The following is a 19,543-nucleotide window of genomic DNA, read 5'->3' on the forward strand; positions in this document are numbered from 1 at the left end:
CTCCCGGTGTGGAAGGGATTGTCACTCCCGGATTGGCCTTTTCAGCCACACTAGACGCTGTGCCAGAACCACCTTTCAGAGCGCGATACCATAGTCTTTCGAGACTGAAGGTTGCCAATACAGAAATTAAATACAACCTCTACATGCCTGTGTACATTTTGGGATTTAAAAAAAGTTATAAAACATTAAAAACAGAAATCTCTAATGACAGATTGAAAAATGCAAACTATTATGCAATGCTGTGCTGCCTGTACTATCATTTTGAGAATCTGATACTAGCATTCACACACACTTACTGAAGTTCTGATCTCTATATGCAATTATTATTATAGTGCTTGCATGTGGTGTTGAGAGGGCCAGACAGGATTGGGATTCTGTTGGTGTACCGCCCGCCCTGCTGCCCAACAGTCTCCCTGCCTGAGCTGACTGGGGTGATCTCGGGGGTGGCATTGAAGGCCCCCCGCCTGTTAGTGCTGGGGGACTTCAATGTTCATGCCGAGGCCCCTGTGGCAGGTGCAGCTCAGGATTTCATGGCTGCCTACCTATATCGTTCTTCTCTGCTACCATTGCGTCTGCTGATACCGTCCGGCAGAGCTGTTCCGTGTGGTGCGGGGCCTCCTTCATCAGGCCCCTTCGGTAGTCCAGGAGGAATACACGGTCAGCCGCTGTGACGTGTTTGCCCAACACTTTGCAGATAAAATCGATCGTATTCATCGCGACTTGGATGCCACATTGACAATGTCTGATGATGTCCCCTTGGCAACTGCCTGTCCAGTATTGTGGGATTCTTTTCAGCTTGTGCAGCCTGAGATGTGGACAGACTCCTTTGGAATGTGAGGCCGTCTGCCTGCCTGTTTGACCCTTGCCCAGCTTGGCTGATTAGAGCAGCCCGGGGGGGACTGGCTGAGTGGACGGGGAGGGTGGTCAACTCTTTGATGGAGGGGATGTTGCCGCTCGCCTTGAAGCGGGCGGTGGTTCGCCCCCTCCTGAAGAAGCCCTCCCTGGATTCCACTGTGTTGAATAACTATCGGCCAGTCTCCAACATCCCGTTTCTGGGCAAGGTAATTGAGCGGGTGGTGGCGGCCCAACTCCAGAGGGTCTTGGATGAAGCGGATTATCTGGATCCTTTTCAATCTGGTTTCGGACCGGGCTTTGGGACGGAAACTGCCTTGGTCGCCTTGGTGGATGACCTACGCCGGGGACTGGACAGGGGGAGTGCGTCCCTGTTGGTCCTGCTGGACCTCTCGGCGGCTTTCGATACCATCGACCATGGTATCCTTCTGGGCCGATTGGCCGAGTTGGGAGTTGGAGGCACTGTTTTGCAGTGGTTCCACTCCTACTTGGAGGGTCGGTCCCAGATGGTGGTGCTGGGGGTTGCCTGTTCGACACCCTGGCCCTTGAGGTGTGGGGTGCCGCAGGGTTCAATTCTGTCCCTCATGCTATTTAATATCTACATGAAACCGCTGGGAGAGGTCATCCGGGGGTTTGGAGTGAGGTGCCATCAATATGCTGATGACACCCAGCTCTATCTCTCCTTTCCTCCAGACTCCAGGGTGGCGGTTGAGGGCCTGGAGCGCTGTCTGGAAGCAGTGAGGATCTGGATGGGGGCTAACAAGCTGAAATTAAATCCGGATAAGACAGAGGCTCTCCTGGTTCGGAAATCCTCGATGCAGGTGCTGGACTATCAGCTTGCTCTGAATGAGGCTGCACTCCCTCTGAAGGAGCAGGTTCGCAGCTTGGGGGTCCTCCTGGACTCGCAGCTGCTCCTGGATTCCCAGGTGGCGGCTGTGGCTAGGGGGGCCTTTGCTCAGCTTCGGCTGGTGCGCCAGCTGCGACCGTACTTGGATCGTGCAGACCTGGCCACGGTGATCTATGCCACGGTGACATCAAGGTTAGATTACTGTAACGCGCTCTATGTGGGGCTGCCCCTGAAGACGGTTCGGAAACTACAATTAGTACAGAATGCGGTGGCCCGTGTGGTCACCGGAGCCAGGCGGTTTGACTCTGTCAGTCCGCTTCTCCGGGGGCTACATTGGCTGCCCATTCGTTTCTGGGCCCAATTCAAGGTGCTGGTTTTGACCTTTAAAGCCATATACTGCTCTGGGCCAGGATATCTTAGAGACCGCCTACTCTCGTACAATCCGGCTCGCCATCTCAGGTCATCAGAGAAGGCCTTTTTGCAAGTGCCGCCACCCAAGGAGGTCCGGGGGGGCGGCTGCAAGAAATAGGGCCTTCTCGGTAGTGGCACCAACATTATGGAACTCCCTTCCCCTTGATTTGAGAATGGCTCCCTCTCTTGAGAGTTTTCGGCGAGGCCTGAAAACACTGTTGTTTAAACAAGCCTTCTGATTTCTGGCCTTCTTAACATTTTTATACATCTTTTAGTTTGTTACAGGCTTGATAACTTGCTCTTTTATTCTGTCTTTTAATCTGACTACTGTTTTTATGGCCTCTGTAATGTGTTTTTAAATGTTTGTTATGTATTAATGTTTTTAAAATCTGTTTTTTAATATGTTGTTAGCTGCCCTGGGTCCCGTTAGGGAGAAGGGCGGGATAAAAATAAAGTTTTTATTATTATTATTATTATTATTATTATTATTTATTAAAATGTACAAAGAGTATGCAAGAATTTAAAAGAAAAATCTTTTGGCTAAGGTGGTGAGTAACAGAGCAATACTCCTTACTTTACAGAAGCGGCATTAGGCTGTTGGAGGCTCTGGGGAAAAGTTCTATACTGAGTCCCCGCTTGTCCCTGATGGTGTACTGGATGCTACTATTGCCACCAGTGCTTAGAATTAGTTTGTGGAACTCTTTGCCACAGGATGTGGTGATGGCATCTGGCCTAAATGCCTTTAAAAGGGGATTGGACAGATTTCTAGAAGAAAATTCCATCAGAGGTTACAAGCCACAATGGGTATGTACAACCTACTCATTTTAGAAGTAGGCCATCTCAGAATGCCAGGTGCAATGGGATGCAGATATCTTGTTGTTTTGAGTGCTCCCTGAGGTATCTGGTGGGCCACTGTGAGATTTAGGAAGCTGGACTAGATAGATCTTTGACCTGATCTAGTATGGCTCTTACTATGTGCTTTTGTTCAGGATTCAGCCTACATTTGATGAGCATGAGTCCTCAAATTCTTCCCAAAAGAATTCAGGTCATATTTCCTGTGGCCAAAAGTGCAGTACTGACCACCAGAAATCTTTGATTTCTGAAATCTCAACAACAGATTTAACACATACATTTCAAAACCTTTCTTGAGATTCATGAGGGTTAGAGACTTAATTTGTAATGCAAGTTAAGATGGCGGCTCCTGGCTGAGCCAGAAAGAAGAGGTTATGGGGACATCTTAACACTGGGAACCACTGCCCTAACCAAACCACTAAGTTTGGGAACCACTGCCCTATCCTATTAATAACTACTCCTACTGGAGTAGGCAAGAGCAGGGCATGAGAGAACTGACAGAAACAGAAAATGTCAGTCATTGTTACTTCCATTTCCTTCTCCCAAAGGAGAAACTTCATCTCCAGGGGGTTCATGAGCCCAAATGACATGCAAACCACCAGTGATCCTCGGTAGATACAATCAGTAGGTGTTGCTATGAGGACGAAGGGCATGTCTGACTGCCATACATTTTCTAGTCTTACGGTCAAATGCATCTAATTCTGGTTGAGTCCCGTCAATCATTTCTGCACTAAATCGACTCATTGGAATGGCTCAGGTGTTTATGGCTATGATTGTGTTCCCACCAAATAATCCTGATTTTAGTATTTTCCATTCTTGTTTTGTGTATTTGGTGCTGATCTTTTTACTGTAGCATGTGTAATTCCTTCAGTTCTCAAAACTCCCTGGTACTTGTAGTTTTTCTCCTCATCCAGACCTTTTATTATTTTTCCATCCTTGAGTCGCATTCCTTCAAGTTAGGCAATTTTTCCTCTTTTTATTTGACAGTGTCACACATTTGTCAATTCCAAAGTCCACTGCTATGTCTTGGCTGAACGTTCAGACTGTATTTAATAGCTATTTGATTTCCACTTCTGTTTTTCCATAAAATTTCAGACCATCTGTATACAGCAAATGTGAAATTCTTCCAGCTCCTTTTGATATTTCAAAGCCACAGTTTGTTTAGTATTGCTGTTAGTGGTATGTTATTGTGAAGTGAGAGGAGAGATATGCATGAACCTCCTTGTTGTTCGCTGCATTTTACAAAGCTTCCTACTGAAATCTGCTCCCAGATTATGTGTTGCATTGCAAAGACAAGTCCTAGACCAGGGGTGTAAAACTTAAGGCCTGGGGGCCAGATGCAACCTGCAGAAACTTTTTATCTGGCCCTTGGGCTCTCAATTGCTGAGTAGTGCTGAGGTGTTACTGCTGAAAGGTTGACCTGCATGATAATTGGGTTCTCTGATATCTTGAAATATGATCAAGATTTGCATATTTCCTCTTCTGTCATTTGCAGCTAATATGTGCCTAAGCAAGAAAAAGTGCTTATTAGTGGTTATGACCTATTTAATGACACCATTTCCTGCCTTATGACATCACTTCTGGCCCTCAGCAGGCATCATAAATGCCATTTGGCCCACTGTATGAAATGAGTTTGACACCCCTGTCCCAGACAGCTTCCCAAATCTATTTACAAGCTTGTAGTACTGAACAGATTCCACTCTCAACAGATGCCAGTGTTTGGATTCCAGGCATGGCAGATACTTGAAAGAGAGCAGTGTTACATTTGATAGCTACATCTTATCCAACCTAAAATAGACCTTCAGTAATTGTGCCTATACTGAATACCAGATGGGGGAAAAGGTCTATCAAAGGCTATTAGTCATGATGCAAAGGATCAATAGCAGGAAAGAAAAATGCCTTTCCCCCCAGTTTGTGGGTTCCCCAGAAGCAGCTGATGGGACCTTGTGGGGAACAGGATGCTGGATTTTATGGGTTTTTGGTCCTATCCAGTACAGCTTTTCTTATATGGCTTTTTTTCTTACTCTGTCAAATCATTCACACACTGCAGTTTCTTAGTGAACAGAAGACTTTACAAAGAGCCGTATGGGATCAGATCAAAGGTTCATCTAATCCAGCATCTTGTTTCCCCACATTCGTCAACCAGATGCTTCACGGAAGCCCACGAGCAGCAGATGAACACACATATCCTGCCATTGCTCTCATGCAACCGTGATTCAGATGCAACACTGCCCCTGCACCTGGAGGTAGCATATAGCTCCATTCCTTCCCTGATCATTTTGTTTGCCATTTTCTGTATCTTTTCCAGCTCTACAATGCCCTTTTTGAGATGTAATTATCAGAAAAGGACATAATAATATTACCACTTTTATTTTCAGTCCTTTTTCTAATGACCCCAGCATGGGATTTGCCTTTTGCACAACTGCTGCACACTGGTTAAGCCTTTTCATAGAGCTATCCGCCACACACACACACACACACACACACACACACACACACACACACACACAGCGTTGTTGCCCATGCTTCCCATTTAGAGAGATCCTATTGGAGCTCTACACAATCAAGTTTGGTTTTCACCACCTTGGTTAGTTGGGTGTTATCTTCAAACAATGTTATCATATACGAGCACCAGTCCCAGATCCTTGGGTGGCCCTACTTGTTACTTCCCTCCATAATGAAAATTGCTATTTATTCCATTTTTTGATTTCATGTTTCCATATATTCCCAACATGGTATCCAAAAGCAGAGAGCAATCACTTGAGCAGCCCAAAGCCATTACCCTACAAAATTATTGAAAAAAATATAAGAAAAAAATCAGAAGTCTGGAGTTCAGGTCAAACCAGTCGTGAAAATGCTCGACTGAATCAATCAACATGCTATATTTAGAGTGAACAATCCTAGGCTCTTTGGCAGGTTTGCTCTTTTGACAGGTACAGCATGTGTTCATGATTCTTGCTTAATTTTCCCTCTAAAGAATAATTCAAAGTGCAAGAATTTGTGAGTGGGATTTTAAAAAAAACGGAGTGTCAGTTTTCTCTGCAGGGAAATACAATTATCCAACTTCTTGAAATGCTCAAACAGATGACAAGTAAGCAAGCTTTTAGTGTTACTTGCAAGTTACAGATTAAAAACAAAACAGTCTCTGCTTTTAGAGTCAGTAATAGATCCCCAGTCTCTAAACTCTATATAGCAGGAGGGAGCCAGGAAACATACCCCCCCTCCCAACAAAGATGTTTTTTGTCTCTTTGAACTCAGAGGACAGATTCTCACTCATGAAGTTCTGCTGAGCTAAATTGGTTGTTTCTGGAATACAAACTAGGGTCACAGAGGGGGCCTGCGTGTGTGTTTGTGCACTTGAGTTCTTTGATGAGTGCCAATCATTTCTACCGTTTGCTCACCACCTACGTGCTTTCAAACACACACCACAGACATGCATGCACTTCTAATCGGCGCTCCTCCACAGAAAAGGAAAATAGTACTTCTTTCAGACAAAGAGAAACCCTATAAGAGTTGGTTCCACGAATGAGTGCATCCATGTCTCAGTGAGTATGCAGAAATGACTTGTGAAACAATGGGTGTGTGATAGCTTGGTTATGGCTTATTTGTTGTAAGATGATCATTTTCCCCCTCAGTACAATTCAAGTCTCCTGAGGGAGCAGCAAATATGACAGCTTTCCTGACAATCAATCTATCAATCATGTGAGTCGTAATACAGCACAAGAAGTCCAAAGTGCTGGTTTTTAATCATTGACTGACAGGCTTCCACTTCTTCTTTGAGAGCCCTGTTAAGTAAAGCAATATTTTTTATGTTCAAATTCCATGGCTCTCGGTGTATGAATGTATGGATGGTTCAAAATCACTAGATTTGGTTAAGACCACAAGTTTAGGATATTTTAAGAACAGATAATTAGGCAAAAGGGTGTCTACCGGTTCCCATTAACTATGACAAAGAGATGCACAATGGAAGACTCTGGACTAGTCAAAGGCCAAAGTGAAGCAGTATGTGATTCTTTTTCAGCCCTTGGAAAAGAACAGAACTGGCTGTACTGTGTACACTTTTGACCAAATGTAGTGGTTAATCTCTCCATATTGAAGCATATTGCTGCAAAGTCAAGAAAGCATGGGTGGAAGTCTTCCCATGCTGAGATGTGATTTGGGCATTATAGTGAAATAAAATGCATCTTTAATTCATGCTTCCATTGTTACATATACGGGGGGGGGGGGTGACAAACATCTCTCCCCTACTCAGACGCATATATTCTGCATGCATCTAGAATGTTTACATTTCTCCACAAGGATGCTCAATTAATTTTCTATTGTGGTGTTATTTTGGGAGTACAGAGGTTGTCTGTGAAGAGCTGCTTCTCATGCTTGACTCAAGTCAAATCACAAGTCTCTGCCCCCTTTAACTAGTCTTGAAAATGAGTCCTAACGGGTGGACTCCTAATTCCTAACTGCAAGTCGCCCAGTGCATTTTGTTTTGGGAACTCTAAAAGACTCAAGTCCCAAGTCTTTTCCATAAAAAGCTGTGGCTTTGCAGGAAAAAATTGAGCTGCTGCCGTATGTGTGTGTGTTGGAGTTCTCATTTAATACTCCCCTGATGTCCCCATCCCATCTGTAAAGAAGGTGGGACAGGGTGGGACGAACTGCATGACAGTGGGAACAGAAGTGGCAAGAGGGAGGAGGGTCACACGCAGCATCTGGGAGGCTTACCAGTATGACCCAATCCTTTGCAGCTCTACTCAGAAGTAATCCCTTTGCAGCTGGTCATTCAAGGAGCTTGCTGGTGCCATGTCATGAGTTCCTCCTAGATGGTTAGGTACTGCCTCCTCCCCACTGTGTTCTTCCCTCACTCATCCAGAGAAAAAAACTTCATCCGATGTTCATCGGTTCCTTCAGAGATGGGCAAGAGAGCCCATCCCACCTCCCCCCTGCCTCCTGCTCAATGCAAAACCAAAACATTAACCCTTCCCTGTCTCCTGGCTGGAACTTCACTGCTGCTCGTCCAGTCTGAATGAAAGCCCCACATGCTCTTTCATGCTGCAAAAAGCATACCCAGACACAAACACACTCGAGTCTATATTGCTTGGGGACTTCCAAGTCAGTGGCCTCAGACTTGACTCAGTCAATGACATACCTCCACTGTACACAAATGAGCAAAAAACGTGTTTTGCGATTCGGACTCCAGTCACCTGACTTGAGTTCCCATCCCTGAGAAGAAACATGATGATTTATGCCTGGTTGGGTTACAGCTTCCCAAGAACAAGATGAGAGGTCTAGAGGTGCACCTTTCATCAACTGTTCTGTTCTGGTATTACAGACTGCTGGCTTAGAAATAATGATAAGAATCATCTCAGAAGACATAGCTGTGCAAAACATGCCTGAATTTAGCAGCTTGGGAAATCTACGTGGACACACCAAGGATAATTCATATGCCTACATTTAGCTATCTACCCACAATCCATCCATTTGAATAGGGCAACAGAGGATCCAATGACACACTTACAGTAGTTTCATTCACCACCATGCCTGCCTGTGTATCATCTCCACAGCAGCAGTTCTGTTAATTGAGACCAGCAGCTTCAATTCTGAATTATTCTCTCCAGAAATATTGATAGTATTACGTTATGATTAGAAAGCACTTTACCAAATGCCTCTCAATTCTGCACAGCTCAAATGAAGAGCAGTTGTAGAGAAAAGGCCAGTTCCTGAATGTATAAAATAAAAAAGCATTAGCTTCAAAAGAAAAAAAAGTATTAGAGGAAAAGATGGCAGGAATGAGAGAGTGAGAGTGAATAGGGAGTAGGCAGCAACTCACTCTGAGAACTTGCCTCAGTCATTTGCATGGTGATAAGGTATAAGAGTACAGCCTGCCTGGAAGCACTAGGTAAATGGCCCAAGGACATTAGCTAAGATACAAGACAATTAGCTGATTCACACATGTCCATATCTCATACACCTGAGAACCAGAATTGACTATATCTTCCTGTCAGGCTAGGACTACACATGTAGCTGAAGGAAAAGAGAGTGAATGAGGTGATAGAGCGCCGAAATGATGGAGTGCACTGTACCACTTTTGGGGTGAAGAGGGGAAAACATACTTTTGAATGCTACAGTAGGTTAAGTTTTTCTAAAAGCTCCCTAGAAGCAGAATACTAGCACATAGGAAATAAACTGGGTTAGAAGTTTTTTCTGTAATTTGTTAGGGTCCAATCCTATTCAACTTTCCAGTGCTGATGCAGCTGAAATGCAGCTCCAGGGTAAGGGAGCATCTGTTCCCTTATCTTTAGGAAGCCACCATGATTGCCCCTCCCCACTGCAGGATGCAGCACACAGCCCATTGGCATAGCTGCAGTGGCACTGGAAAGTTGGATAGGATTGGGCTCTTAGTTTTTAACCTACAGGCAGGGCTGGTATCAGAGGTTGACCATGTCAGACACTGAGCAACAGCTGTCCCAACTGACCCTTGAAGCCACCCAATACTGTGGTAGTAGCTGCAGAGCAACTCATTCAGCTGAAAGTGTTGCTCTCTTGCTACCTTCCAAACTTGATTGACTGGAAAGTGAGGAAAGGAGAAAGGGTGCCTGAGAGTCTCAAGCAGACTCCTCCTCCTTCCCCCTCCCAGTCAATTGGGTTGCTCTGCAAGAACCCTTTGGGCATAAAAGATTCCTAGTAACAAGCTAAGTCCAGAACATCTACACTGATTCCCTGCCATTTTCCACATCCACTGGAAGCTTCTTTACTTACATTTAAGGCTCTCCACATGGACCATTTCACCTCACAGCACTCCCAGTTCATACTCTCTTAGCTCAGTGAATTCACAGCTGCCATTGTCCCCATTTCTCCTCCTTCTGCTCTCCTCCGAGTCGATTCCTTCCTTGCACCTCGAAATACACTTTTGTCATATGTTTCAGAACCACATCCATGCTAGTCTGTAGCACAGAAAGACCCAAAAGTGCTGAGTGCTGAGATTAAAACCAGAGAAGTTCTGATTCACAGTTCAGTCTCAGGCAGCCCAATCCTAACCCACGCTGGAATGGGGAGGCTAGATGGCTTGCCCTGTATCTAGAGCGGGGTTGGGAGTGCCTGCAGTTCAGCTTGGGGCCAGGGGAATCCATTCCCCTTACCCTGAGTAATGCGGCAGCAGCCCCAGTGGGTCTACTTAGCTCCGTGCCACCTGAATAGGTGACACAGATCTGAATAGCCTAGAGCTACACCAGGTCAACCAGGACAGGCCCCACCCCTCACTCAACTGCAGCCCACCTATGGGTCCATCCACTGCCCACCCTCCCCCCCCCAGAATGCCTCCATTCCGTCCTCCCCCAAACCCCCACACCGGCCTGAACTTACCCATCCATCCCTGTTGGCATGGAGGCCAGATATGGCCTCTGTGGGCCACCGCACATTTGTGCGCTGGCCTGGCTGACTCAGAAGGATACACTAATGTGCCTTATGGCACATTTGCGACACTCTCAAGTCAGTGTAAGGAACATATGCCAGCCCAGCACAATCTGAATTGCGCCATTAACCACTATGCTACACCAGCTCTCTGCCAAAGAGATATGTAGAACTCCCAGCCCACCCTTGAAGCATGTAATACAGATTGCCACATGCTCAGGTGCCATCATGCTGATTATTTGCTATCTTTGCTCTCTACCATTGTCTGCTTCTGGATGAGATGGATGAAATCATTCACAATAATGATACCACAATAATGATGCCATAAACCCACATGCTATTTGGGGGGGGGGGGAGGAAGTAAAGACCTTGGACCAAATTACAAGTTCTGTATAACATACTACAACATACAAGTATAACATACTTGCATACAAGGAGATCTCACAGATAAGGCAAGGGCAGGCTTTCAGCCAAAACCATGGAATGTTGCATGACCCTCGGATAAGTCGGAGGTAAAACTTGGGGAATGGTGCTTTTGAGGAGGAGCTGCAGCTTGCTCTGGATCCTAATTGAAAGAGGGGACAGCATCTGAACATCTGAGCATCACTGTTTTTGAAGGCATTAACAAGGTGCTTATGTAGTTCTGTGTGCCATCGCCCCCATAGTCACAGAATTGAACATTGCATTGTATTTAAAAACAACAACAAAAACCAGTGAGGTTTCAAACTGCAGAAAAGCATTTGCAGTTTCAAAAACCATCCAAAACAAATGCAGCACCACTACAAAGCAACATAAACAGCTTACCACAGCACAACACCCTGCTGTCAATCTAAGCTTGTTTTATTGGTAGAAATTTCTTGCCTTATAGGCAAGTATCTACAGTACTTTGGCTCAAAGAGACAATGGAGAGAAGGGGGGAGTTATATGCACAAATGCCATTTTCTTCATCTGCTACATCTTTGCGACATCTAGCTATGAAAATCCCTTTTCTTAAGTATTTACTCTTTTTCATGTCTGTTTCCTATCCTGCCCTCAGAGTAGCACATGTGACATTTTATCTTGGCATCCCTAAAGTGTTCTTTTCAACCTAAAAATGAGATGAAACAAACCCTCATTGATTCTAATGAGACTATATTAATAGGATCAAATCCAGTATTAATATCAATTTTAATCCATCATTCATGCAACGTGTATTTCTGTTTACTTGAGAGCCAATATTATAAGTCTCATTTTGTGTACAAGCTAAAAACTGCATAAGTTCATGGCATTGCAAATTTCATGCCAAACCAATTTTTCTTTTCAGCAGATAACATGAAATCACTAATCTCCTAATAAATGCAGCTTCAATTCAGACCATTCAACAAGCAATATGTAATTTATTATTTGAAACCAGAGAGAGAGAGAGAGAGAGAGAGAGAGAGAGAGAGAGAGAGAGAGAGAGAGAGAGAGAGAGAGACCTACACCCTCCTTAACTTCAAATATTTTCAGGTATTAGTGAGTATAACAACACTTTATTGATTGATCAGGTAACCTCCATTTGCAACAAACTCAAATGGATTTCACTGAAATTCACTTCACATCAGCAGCATGTACTATCTCCATTAATATGTGATTAATATTTTCAGTACTACAGTGGTACCTCGCAAGACGAAATTAATTCGTTCCGCAAGTCGTTTCGTATTGCGAAAATTTCATCTTGCAAAGCACGGTTTCCCATAGGAATGCATTGAAATTTAATTAATGCGTTCCTATGGGCAAAACAAGTCAGAACAAAGTCAAATTTGGTTTACAAAATGTTTATTAAGTGCTCTTTAAAGGCATACATACTGTACAGAGGATTTCAAAAATTTCAAGCACAAAACTTCAACTTTTTAATTTTAAAAATTCGTCTTGCGAAGCACGGCCATAGAAAAAATTCGTCTTGCGAGGCACGGCATAGAAAAATTCGTCTTGCGAGTCACCAGAAAAAATCGCAAAAACGCTTTCGTCTTGCGAGTTTTTCGGTGTGCGAGGCATTTGTCTTGCGAGGCACCACTGTATAAGGTTATTATATCAATGAAAGAAAAAGACTGAATTCCATGAGACAGCTGCCATTTTGGTAACCAGAACAGCCACGATTCACCCTTCAGCAACTACACAGGAGTAAAAGAAACTTTCCATTATTCTTATTGCCCGAAGTGGACATCACTGGCTGTAGGGAATAAGAATGACTGCATAGGCAAGTGTAAAGAAAAGGTACTTCTTAAATTTCTCTGAAGATGGCATAGGCCAGAGGTTCCCAAACTGTGAGTCATGACCCAATTTTGGGTGGCTTGCAAAACTGACAGAGCAAATTAGCCTATGTGCATCAAGGGTTAAACAAGCTGCTACATGGGAGGGGGGAGCACTGCTGCCCAATCACCATTATAGTCACACCCGTTGGCATTTATAAATCAGGCAGCAGCCTCCAGGGCCTCTAAAAAGTTTGGTAACCACTAGCATAGGCCATTCTAGCCTTGGTTTTCAAGGAATAAGGAAAAACAGCAACAAAAAAGCCCAGATGGACTACAAAACACTGGTAAAGGCAGTCTGGTGGCATTATCAAAAGTATTTTATTACCTTTCTACTCCATCCACTTCTGTTAAACACTATCAGAATAACAAGACACACAAAAATGTAGCAGTCGTACTCAGCCTCCGTGGGTCTTGCCTACTGTGGAAGTCTTTCAAAGAGCCACATCTAGAACCACTAAAGCAAGGTTGAACCCAATAAAGCCCCCTTTACTGAGAGAAATTCCAACCTTAAAGAACGAATGTTCCCCAGCGCCCTTTACTTGCGCCTGTCAAAACAATGCAACCAGAACGACCTCACTGTAGGAGTGTGACTTCCATCAGCCCACCCTAGACATTAACTGTTTTACATTCAATGACTACACCACAACTGGACGTTAATTTCTGTTCTTAATTAAGGCACATGCATCCACCCTCCTCTTTAGTTTCACTCTCCCAACCCCCACTTCTGAATTATTAGTAGTATTATTATGCAAAGCACAATTCTAGCACTGACAGGGATGTTTGTTAAACATAATTAAAGATATTAATTTTACAAGGAACAGAAGCCACTGAGCCAAGAACTTTTTTTTTTCCAGATCTCCCATTAGAAAATTACCTTCATTAGCACCGACTCACTGAGCTTCTCTCTGTTGACAATTTTTATAGCGACCTTTTGACATGTTACACAGTGAACCCCCAACTTCACAAGCCCTGCAAAAGAAACAGAAAACGGTAGTTAGAGGTGTTTTCACTTCTGCATCTTGCTTCTGGCATATTACTCAAACATCATGGAGGTTTATAGTAAATATCTGCTTACTGGCCCCTCCTTTGCACCAATGTGAACGAAAAGACACACTCAAAACAGATCCTGCAGCAACAGAAGTAGCCAAGCTCCATCACTGTCATTTCTCACAACTTTCCCAGAAAAGCTGTGAGCTGCACAGTGTTATTCTTTTTCTATATCTTCCCGACACAAATAAACTAGAAGACTAGATTGTTCATATTGTTTGATTTTTCCGTCTTTATTTTCCTCTTCTTAGAGCTTGTAGTGCATTAACATACCATATTTAAAGCCTAAAGCACCTTATAGGCAATCCTACATATCTTTGTTAGAGATGGAACAGTGGTTAAGACCTCAATCTACACATCAAGACTTTGTTGTTTCGAAACTCACCTCTGTCATAAACGCACTGGGTGGTCTTAGACAAGCCTTAGACAAGCCATAGGGACAGTAATACTTGCTTATCTCGCTGGGTGTTGTAAGGACAACATCAAGATAATACACATGAAGCACTTTGCATGCTCAGAAAACTCAATACAAATGCAAAGCTTTATTATATATTCAAAAAGAGGTTTCATGAGGTTCAGTGGGATTTATTTCCCAAAGAACAGTCCAATCCTATAGAGGGCCTGAGCCTGTGAAATGTATATTCCACTGGCATATGCTGTCACAAAAGCGTGCTGGCAGGGAGCCAGCTGGAGTGGGGAGGAGGGCAGGGAGGGGGTTGAACAGAGTGGGGGAGGGCAGAACAAGGAAGCAACAGGGCAGGGGTGAGCAGATCAGGCCCGGGAGGAGGGCAGGATCAGCAATGCTATTGCAGGTCATATCCAAACCCCTTCCTGGTCTGCCTGCATGAATCAACATGGACTTGTGCCCAATGTGGCTGCTGGAGCTTACCCAAGGTTACATCTAGCAGCCAAAAATCCCATGAGGGATGCAGTGTAGCCTACATTGGTGCCACTGCATTGCCATATGGGTATTTACATTGGATTGAGTTGTACATGTCACTGGGATTGAAGTCCTGGTCACAGTGTGACAAAAGAGATGATGGAACCATCCCAACTCTACTTGCCCTCTAGGCTTTTGTCTTTACAGCTTGCTCTTACTCTTACGGCAATAGCAGTGCTGGCTTGCTAGTTCTGACACCAATCACATCAGAAAGAGTGGGAGGAAGTACATAACTCGACACAAGGTGGTTCTTTCTTCCCTCAGTCCCAAAATTCAAATCTGCGTATACATTCACTCTGCACATCTGAAAGCTGTGTGGGTTGGTTCACACAATTTTCAGAACTAAGCGGAAGCACTCCAGCCTGTGTTTTCACATTCTGACAGTCTGTAATGGAGAGGAGTTTTTGCATCCTCTGCCCTTTACATTCACAGAAGCAAATGGGCAGACTCTTCTCATTCCACCTTTTCTGTCCCCACCTTTCTCTTCTGTACAGACGTCTGAGTTGATCGAGAGCTTGCAGGGGCCAGAGGCAATCCTATCACCTTGATTCTATTGCTATTACCCATTTTCCTAATGGGGGACCCACTTCCTTTAACACCAGTTCCCATTTGTACAGGGAAGTTTTCCACATGATTCCATTGCAATTGTGATGGCATAAGACTTTCATTGCATGGCAGAAGCAAAAATGAGCATCAACAAAAGTCGGTCCAAAGTCAACCTATAGTATACTAGGGCCAGCACTCAAAACCCTGAATACTGGTGAGGTTCTCAACTCACCAGTAGCATGGCTGACAACCACCACATTCATATATCAGAACAGCTGCAGGGATGCTTTTAATATTGTGTTTGGCTCAGTTTCTTTGATTGGACATTAAATGACTACTTAGCTGATGTTTGAAAGTATGGAGAGAATCAATCTTTTATATTCAAGCTCTCCTTTATCTCCATTTAAGAGTTCCCATTATTGTACAAGAAAATGGCATAAATATTTCCAACATCAATAGCTTTCTGAATCCATGATACAAAGCTCTGCCTTCACTTCCAATTTCTTTCCCCTGTAGACTCCAAACATCCCATGGATGGTTCCAAAAGAACAATCTAACACACTGTCTTTCATCAAAGCACAGACTGTGAAGAGGGCATTTAAGGTTACAAAGTACTACTCAAAATTGCCACTTTTCTTCCATAAAGTGCTCAATTAGATTGCTGTTCCCTTAAGTCACAGCATCAGAATTTAAACCTGGTTACTTACAAAGCAAGGTGGATATGACTTCCTTAAAGATCTCTTAAAAATCTATAATATTACATTTCTGCTATCTCCCCAGATATATATCTCTTGAAAAGACATTGGATCATGGCATTATGAGAAAGTGTCATCTTGGACAGGCAGGTGTCAAAGACAATCAGAGAGGAGGGCCCTGGGCTCAGGGAGCATCACTGTTCTATTTTCTCCACATTGCAAAAAAAGGGTCTGTACTTCATAAGCAGCTTCCTCCCCCCCATTTCTTCCTCCATCAGTGCTGGATGGAGAAGGTAGCTGCCACTGCTGTGATTCTCTTCTAACTTGTTCCCAGCAAGTTACGCGGGTCACCCAGAAAGTAATGCACCACATTTTTTTTCTCAGCCTATAGTAATGGTACGAATGCGAAACTTCAGATATACATTATTTGAATTTTCAGGAGTGCGCACACAAATTTTTGGTTTCTTCAGACAGATAGTGTAGCTGCAGCAGTGTTTCGAAATGGCGCCTGTAAGTGATGTACGTTACAAGCAGCGTGTCGTCATTGAATTTCTCACTGCGGAGAAAGAAACTGTTGGGAACATTCACAAACGTTTGTGTACAGTTTATGGAGAATCTGCAGTCGACAGAAGTACGGTTAGTCGCTGGGCACAGAGGGTGAGGCCGTTAGAAGGCGGTTCAGCAGAGCTCCAAGATTTGCAGCGTTCGGGGTGGCCATCCATGGCTGTCACACCTGACAAGACGCAGCTTGCTGATGTGCTCATTCGCGAGGACCAACGCATAACGACTAGGCAGTTGGCGCTGAAGCTGTCAATCAGCAAAGGAAGTGTGGATGCAACCATCCATGCTCTTGATTACTCAAAAGTGTGTGCATGATGGGTTCCGCGCTGTCTTACGGTGGACCACAAATCTCTCAGAAAAAACATTTCTTCTGAGTTGCTGAAATATTTTGAAGATGAGGGGGAAGCGTTCTTGTCCAGGATTGTGACAGGTGATGAAACCTGGGTTCACCATTTTAAGCCCGAAACAAAACGACAGTCGATGGAATGGTGTCATCCTCAATCTCCACAGAAGAAAAAATTCAAAGCAACTGCTTCCGCCGGTAAGGTCATGATCACTGTGTTTTGGGACTGTGAGGGCGTCATACTCATTGATGTGATGCCAAGAGGCAGCACCATTAATTCTGAAGCTTATGTGAAGACATTAACCAAACTCAAGAAGCGCTTCCAGCGACTTCGGCGCCATAACAACCCAGGTGAATGTTTGATTCAACATGATAACACTCGGCCTCACACAAGTTTGAGGACTTCGGAACACATCACTAAACAGGGTTGGACTGTGTTACCCCATCCACCCTACAGCCCTGACCTAGCTCCCTCAGACTTCCACTTGTTTGGGCCATTAAAGGATGCCATTCGCGGAAGACTTTGAGGATGACGAAGAGGTAATTCGCACAGTGCAGAAATGGAGGAGTGGTACCGATAGGGCATACATGCCCTTGTGTCTCGCTGGAGGAAGGCCATAGAACTGGACGGAGATTATGTGGAAAAATAGGGAGTGTAGAAGAAACATCATTCTTTCTTGTGTGTAAGTTTCACTGTGTTCAATAAATAATTGTTGAAGAAAAAAAATGTGGTGCATTAAGACCAAAGTGCCAGTGGAGTGTTGGGCTAGAGAGGGTGGTGAGCAGATGGGTGGTGACTCACCCATTTGCTGCTCCTGCAAGGGTGATGCTCCATGCAAACACTCCAAGCGGCATTGCACCAATGCCCTTGACTGCACCAATATAAAAAATGCTTCACATCAGTCTCTAGCAAGAAAAGCCAAGCCAACTAATCCTGCCCCCCCCCCCCCGGCCCAAAGGAAAATCCACTCCTGAGACCTGACTAGCTGAAAAGGTTTGTGAAGGGCTGGGGCAGCTTTCCCTCCACACCGCGTCCTGAAATGCCATGTTGGCAGTGATCTGTATGGCTATTTATGACCACACCTCTTCAACAAAGCTGGCATCACAGCAAGAGCAAATATTGTCAGGTTTGCATCACCTGGTGCGGGATGCCAGCGCATCAGCCCCATGATGGACCACCTCCCACACAGCGGGCATGGCAGTACCCAGGTGGTGGGCATGGTAATGCACCATTGCCTCATCCCTGCTGTTTTGATTATAAGTTTTGATAGAAGAGATATTTCAACACTATTTGTTTCATTGCATTCTGTATGCAATTACACATCGGATGATATATGGTGGTATTATTTGAAAATACCAAGATTTTTAAAAATGTTGGTCAGTAGTGGTGTCACTCCCCCCCCCGTATGCATCACCCAGTGTGGTCAGCACCCCTGCACCCCGCTAGTGACACCACTGCTTTCGGGACAGGAGCAGCACTGGCAATTGCCACTAAGCTTGCGGTGACAATGGGGCTGAAATTCAAGCATTCCAGTCCAATGCTCCAGAACTGGACACTTAAGCCCACTATGTGAAGCACAGTGCCTCTTAGAAGGCTATAAAATACAGTCACTCTTTTAGAAAAGGACACACCTAGATAATCTGAAAAAAGGGACATGATTCGTTTTCCTTCCCTCTACCAAAACACAATCCTCAGATTAAAAATCTTTTGGTTTAAGAAAGAGTGTTACACATTCACTCATGAAACAAAAAAAAAAAATACAGTGTTGTAACTTGGTTCCTACTTTGGAAGCGCTATTGTAACTCAGGTGACTGCAATGTCACTGTTTAATTAGATCAACGCATTTAAATACTAAACTTTTGAATAGGACAATGTCTTGCAAACCTGCAGAACCCAATCTTGTACATGTTTATACAAAACTAAAACCAACTAATTCAACCATTATCAGATCATTAGACTTGTCAACATGCTTTCTTCTGGTTGTAAATGCTAAACATTTAATTAATTCATTCTAAACAGAATCAACACATTCTGAAGAGCAATTTCCATGCTTTTCAACACATGAATGGATTTTTAAAAGATAACACTTCTCTTAAATGGACAGTTTTTTGATTTCGGAATTTCAATTTTGTTGTCAAAGGAAATGTACTGAATCATATCTTGCATAGCAGTACCAACCTCCATATAATTCCTAAACACTAAATAGGTTTAAGATTTAAATAAAGGAACTGCCCAATGCACTGATGTAGTTGTGATGATGGAGCGGTCACTGCATCCAGAGGTAGGGGGGCAATCAGGAGGCTACCAGATGTATTTCTTAACAGCTCTACATAGGCCCCAATGGCCTATGTGTCTCCTTGGACCTGTGCCAGCTATGTGTTGGCATCCTTCAGTCTTGGAAGACTATGGTATTGCGCTCTGAATGTTGGTTCTGGAACAGAGTGTCCTCTCCAGTGTGCGAAGCCCGGGTAAAGTAGGTATGGAGGATAGGCTGTTACCCATGCAGCAAATCCCCCCTCTCCACGTCGCTGGAATGGTCCAATGGAACGGCAGAGGCCAATACGGTTGGTTCCAGCGGCGTCGCAGGAGTTGCCAGAACGTGACTGTGTTCAGCCGTGAACTGCCTCAGGGACTCCGGCTCCGGATTTTGCCTCGAGGTTGACTCCTGAAGCCTTTTCCATAACTGGATGTAGCCACAAGGCAGTGGAGGTTTGGATGGGACTCGTCAGCCTGGGAAGGCAGCTCATCTGAGAGAAGTGCCAGCTATACAGTTA

General features: G+C 44.3%; 1 protein-coding gene across 3 annotated transcripts in view; it reads right to left on the reverse strand.

The window, feature by feature from the left end:
* The window catches only part of BRSK2 (BR serine/threonine kinase 2), a 464,708-nt gene that overhangs the window by 197,348 nt on the left and 247,817 nt on the right, over positions 1 to 19,543 (reverse strand). For all 3 annotated transcript variants that reach the window (XM_066627584.1, XM_066627576.1, XM_066627568.1), the window contains exon 2: positions 13,511 to 13,605. In XM_066627584.1, coding sequence (XP_066483681.1) covers positions 13,511 to 13,605 — 95 coding nt within the window. The remainder of the gene's footprint in view (positions 1 to 13,510; positions 13,606 to 19,543) is intronic.

This window comes from Tiliqua scincoides, chromosome 1, assembly GCF_035046505.1.
Source record: "Tiliqua scincoides isolate rTilSci1 chromosome 1, rTilSci1.hap2, whole genome shotgun sequence".
NCBI lineage: Eukaryota > Metazoa > Chordata > Lepidosauria > Squamata > Scincidae > Tiliqua > Tiliqua scincoides.